At 38.2% G+C, this 4,809-nt stretch overlaps 1 protein-coding gene across 6 annotated transcripts in view; it reads right to left on the bottom strand.

Annotated features, from left to right (window-relative positions):
* The window catches only part of LOC133569383 (protein disulfide-isomerase TMX3-like), a 175,717-nt gene extending 174,359 nt beyond the window's left edge, over positions 1-1,358 (bottom strand). For all 6 annotated transcript variants that reach the window (XM_061921672.1, XM_061921674.1, XM_061921670.1 and 3 more), the window contains exons 1-2: positions 1,276-1,358; positions 969-1,026 (exon numbers count right to left, since the gene is read on the bottom strand). In XM_061921672.1, coding sequence (XP_061777656.1) covers positions 969-1,026; positions 1,276-1,309 — 92 coding nt within the window. In that variant the 5' untranslated portion in view covers positions 1,310-1,358. The remainder of the gene's footprint in view (positions 1-968; positions 1,027-1,275) is intronic.
* Between the last annotated feature and the right edge of the window lie 3,451 nt (positions 1,359-4,809).

A 4,809-nucleotide genomic window follows, 5' to 3' on the forward strand; every position in this document is an offset into this window, starting at 1 on the left:
AGAACCATGTTCGCTTGACCGCTCTGTTCCATATTAAAGCTTCACAACAAACAAAGAAACACCGGCTGTGTTTGTGTTGCTACAGCCGGCTGCAATTCACCGCTTTCCACCAATATAGTTATTTTTTGTAGTCTCCATTATTAATTGAACAAATTGCAAAAAATTCAGCAACACAGATGTCCAGAGTACTGTGTAATTGTGCGATTAAAGCAGACTATTTATAGCTTGAATCGGGCAGGAAAATAATGTCCGCTACAACCCGAGACGTCAAACGCACGTGTCATCATACGAGTCATCATACCGCAACGTTTTGAACACGACACTTCGCGGGAAATTTTAAATTGCAATTTAGTAAACTAAAAAGGCCGTATTGGCGTGTGTTGCAATGTTAATATTTCATCATTGATATATAAACTATCAGACTGCCTGGTTCGTAGTAGTGGGTTTCAGTAGGCCTTTAGAGATAGGGTGAGAAGCTCTGTCATCCGGAAAGAGTTCAAAGCAAAGCCACTGCTCCTCCACATTGAGAGGAGTCAGATGAGGTGGTTGGGGCATCTGGTCAGGATGCCACCCGGACGTATCCCTAGGTAGGTGTTTCGGGCATGTCCGACTGGTAGGAGGCCACGGGGAAGACCCAGGACACGTTGGGAAGACTATGTCTCCACGCTGGTCTGGGAATGCCTCATGATCCCTCGGGAGGAGCTGGACAAAGTGTCTGGGGAGAGGGAAGTGCGGGCTTCTCTGCTTAGGCTGCTGCCCCCGCGACCCGAGCACCGATAAGCGGAAGAAGATGGATGGATGGAACGCTACTCATAAAATAAAAAGCAAAGTAAAACAATAAGCTAAAATAACAAGGTGATAATAATACGTGTATTTATTTGTAACAACGGAAGCCCATACTAGAACCATGTGGTAACCGTGTTTAAACATGTTTAGCATCATATAAATGTGTACATTTTGATACTTACGTGTCGTCTAGATCCTCCACAAAGGCGAGCACGGCTGAAGTCATGAAAGCCGCAATGACTGCGAAGACAAATAAATAAAATGAGACATATTTTGATTAAGATCCTGGCAAAAGCCCTCATGACTGACTGACTGAAGCATCACTAGGCTAAAGCTAGCCTCCTTATAGCATCATATTCCGCCGGAGTCTCAACTCCAACTGCTAACTTAAGAGCGACGAGAAAAAGACAGACCGCGACCACGCAGAAGGGAAGGAGTTTCTTTACGAAAATCTAAACAATGAGTTAAAAAGAAAGGGGTGGAATGTACCTCCATAACGCAAGAGCGCTCTCACTGCTGCCATTGCTGCGGCTGGAAACAGCAGCAAGCAGGAAATACACAGGCTAAATGCAGCCCTTCTGCGCATGCGCGTATAGACGTCAACTATTTTTAAATGGCTTTTTCAGTATTTCCTTGAATTGCCGCCCGGGCGCTAATTAATTTAAAACCTCTTCTCACTCCTGCGCTTACCAAAGGCATGCGGTAAAAGTAAGCATGCGCTAATTATTTTCAAACCTCTTCCCACTCCAGCACTTACCAAAGGCCATCCATCCATCCACCCATTTTCTACCGCTTATTCCCTTGTGGGGTCGCGGGGGGCGCTGGCGCCTATCTCAGCTACAATCGGGCGGAAGGCGGGGTACACCCTGGACAAGTCGCCACCTCATCGCAGGGCCAACACAGATAGACAGACAACATTCACACTCACATTCACAGATTAGGGCCAATTTAGTGTTGCCAATCAACCTATCCCCAGGTGCATGTCTTTGGAAGTGGGAGGAAGCCGGAGTACCCGGAGGGAACCCACGCATTCACGGGGAGAACATGCAAACTCCACACAGAAAGATCCCGAGCCTGGATTTGAACCCAGGACTGCAGGAGCTTCGTATTGTGAGGCAGACGCACTATCCCCTCTACCACCGTGAAGCCCCACTTACCAAAGGCATGCAGTAAACATTTGAGTGTGATGTAGGCTTGGACCTTAAATCCTACTGAATAGCTCTTAATCTTCTTCCCGTTACGCGATTTCAAATTACCGGAATTGAAATCAGCCTCCTCCATTTTGGAAATGATGACAGGGGAAGTGTCACTCGTGACGTAACGAGTTTGACCAGGCAGTAATACCAAGCATGCGCTAATTATTTTACGAAGCGAGTTTGACCCGGCAGTAATTCAAGGCAGGCGCATACTATATGCCCTGCGGCAATTCAAGGAAATACGGTATGTTTTAGGTTTTTGAAAGAGATATCTTTTAAAATCATTCATCGTTATTACCCTGTAAAGACTGTAATGGTTAGATACAAGAAGGACATTGATGTTACCTGCACCTTTTGTAACATGCATCCAGAGACTGTTAACCACTTGTTTTGGACTTGCGAAAGCACTCGATCACTATTGCAGGGCATCTGTCGCTTCATCCTGGACCAGGGGTCACCAACCTTTTTGAAGACAAGAGCTACTTCTTGGGTACCGATTAATGCGAAGGGCTACCAGTTTGACACACAATTAAATAAATTGCCAAAAAAAAAAATATATATATATATATATATATATATATATATATATAATGGGTATTTCTGTCTGTCATTCCGTCGTACCTTTTTTTCCCTTTTTCGGAAGGTTTCTTGTAGAGAATAAATGATGAGAAAAACACTTAATTGAACGGTTTAAAAGAGGAGAAAACACGAAAAAAATTAAAATAAGATTTTGAAACATAGTTCAAACAAAAATTCAACCGAAAAAAATGAATAGAAAAACTAGCTAAATCTAATTTTTTTTTAAAAAATTAAAAAAGAATTTATGGAACATCATTAGTAATTTTTCCTGATTAAGATTAATTTTAGAGTTTTGATGACATGTTTTAAATAGGTTATAATCCAATCTGCACTTTGTTAGAATATATAACAAATTGGACCAGGCTATATTTCTAACAAAGACAAATCATTATTTATTCTAGATTTTCGATGAACAAAAATTTTAAAAGAAATTCAAAAGACTTTGGAATAAGATTTTAATTTGATTCTACAGATTTTCTAGATTTGCCAGAATAATTTTTTTGAATTTTAATCATAATAAGTTTGAATAAATATTTCACAAATATTTTTCGTCAAAAAAACAGAAGCTAAAATGAAGAATTAAATTAAAATGTACTTATTATTCTTTACAATAATAAAAAAGACAACTTAAACATTGATTTAAATTGTCAGGAAAGAAGAGGAAGGAATTTAAAAGGTGAAAGGGTATATGAGTTTAAAAATCCCAAAAGCATTTTTAAGGTTGTAATTTTTCTCTAAAATTGTCTTTCTGAAAGTTATAAGAAGCAAAGTAAAAAAAATAAATTAATTTATTTAAACAAGTGAAGACCAAGTCTTTAAAATATGTTCTTGGATTTTAAAATTCTATTTGAGTTTTGTCTCAGAATTAAAAATGCAAAGCGAGACCAGCTTGCTAGTAAATAAAGAACATGTAAAAAATAGAGGCAGCTCACTGGTAAGTGCTGCTACTGGAGCTATTTTTATAACAGGCCAGCGGGCTACTCATCTGGTCCTTACGGGCTACCTGGTACACACGGGCAAAACGTTGGTGACCCCTGTCCTGGACAATATTCATGACAAATCTGTGCTTTGCTTTCAAAGATGAGATTTTTGGTTTTACACTGTATGAACAAAAATTTGAAAAGGAATTCTACCTTTGCTACCTCATTATTCTTTTGGCTAAGTTTTATATTCATAAATGTAAGTTTCTCAATACCCGACCTGTCGTTTGTGCCTTTAAAAAAGATTTTGAACTTTACTTTAAAACGCTCTCTACCTCTAAAAACAAAACAGCTGTGAAAACGATGATGCTGTGTTCCAAATGTAAGTTATTTCCTGAATCTGAATGAGTCTCTTTGGACTTTGTTTATTATATATATCTATACATATATATTTTTTGTATTCTATTTTTGTTACTTTGAATTTACAACCCCCTGGTGCTGTTTTGTACTATTTTCATAATGTTTTGTAATGTTTTATACTGTTGTTGGACTTATTTGATTATTGTTTCTCAACTGTTTGTAAATGTTGAAATTTATAAACAATTAAAAAAAATAAAAAAATCTTTTAGGTTTTTGACAGCAAAATATTTTACAATAACGTCTGCTTATAATCATCTACATTATTCTTGTTGCGTTTTTCTTCTTTACAATTCAACATATTGAAATAAGCCTGGAAAAGGCCAGCGCCTGTAATTAATTATAACATTTTTTTATACTTCTGCGCATGCACGTAAAGACGTCGACGACTATTTTAAATGGCTTTTATGTTTAGGTTTTTGGACAGCAAATATTCAAAATAACGTCTGCTTGTAATTATCTACATTCTTCCTGTAACGTTGTTCTTCTTTATAATTCAAGATATTGAAATAGTGTGAATGTGAGTGTGAATGTTGTCTATCTGTGTTGGCCTTGCGATGAGGTGGCGACTTGTCCAGGGTGTACTCCGCCTTCCGCCTGATTGTAGCTGAGATAGGCGCCAGCGCCCCCCGCGACCCCAAAAGGGAATAAGCGGTAGTTAATGGTTGGATGGATGAAATAAGCTTTGAAGATGCTAGCCCCTATAAAAAAAAGTTTTATCTTAATCTGAATTAATGCGTTGATATTGATTACATATTGATAAACTCGTGGTGCGATTGAATTTTAAGTTGTACTCATGTTGTTGAAAAAAATAAAAATAAAACTACTGATCTTTCCACAAGATGGCGCTCAAAGTTGACATGTAACTTTGCCTCTCTATCTACTGGGTTCACAAAAAACAACACACTAAA

Source organism: Nerophis ophidion, linkage group LG15, assembly GCF_033978795.1.
Source record: "Nerophis ophidion isolate RoL-2023_Sa linkage group LG15, RoL_Noph_v1.0, whole genome shotgun sequence".
Classification (NCBI taxonomy): Eukaryota; Metazoa; Chordata; class Actinopteri; order Syngnathiformes; family Syngnathidae; genus Nerophis; species Nerophis ophidion.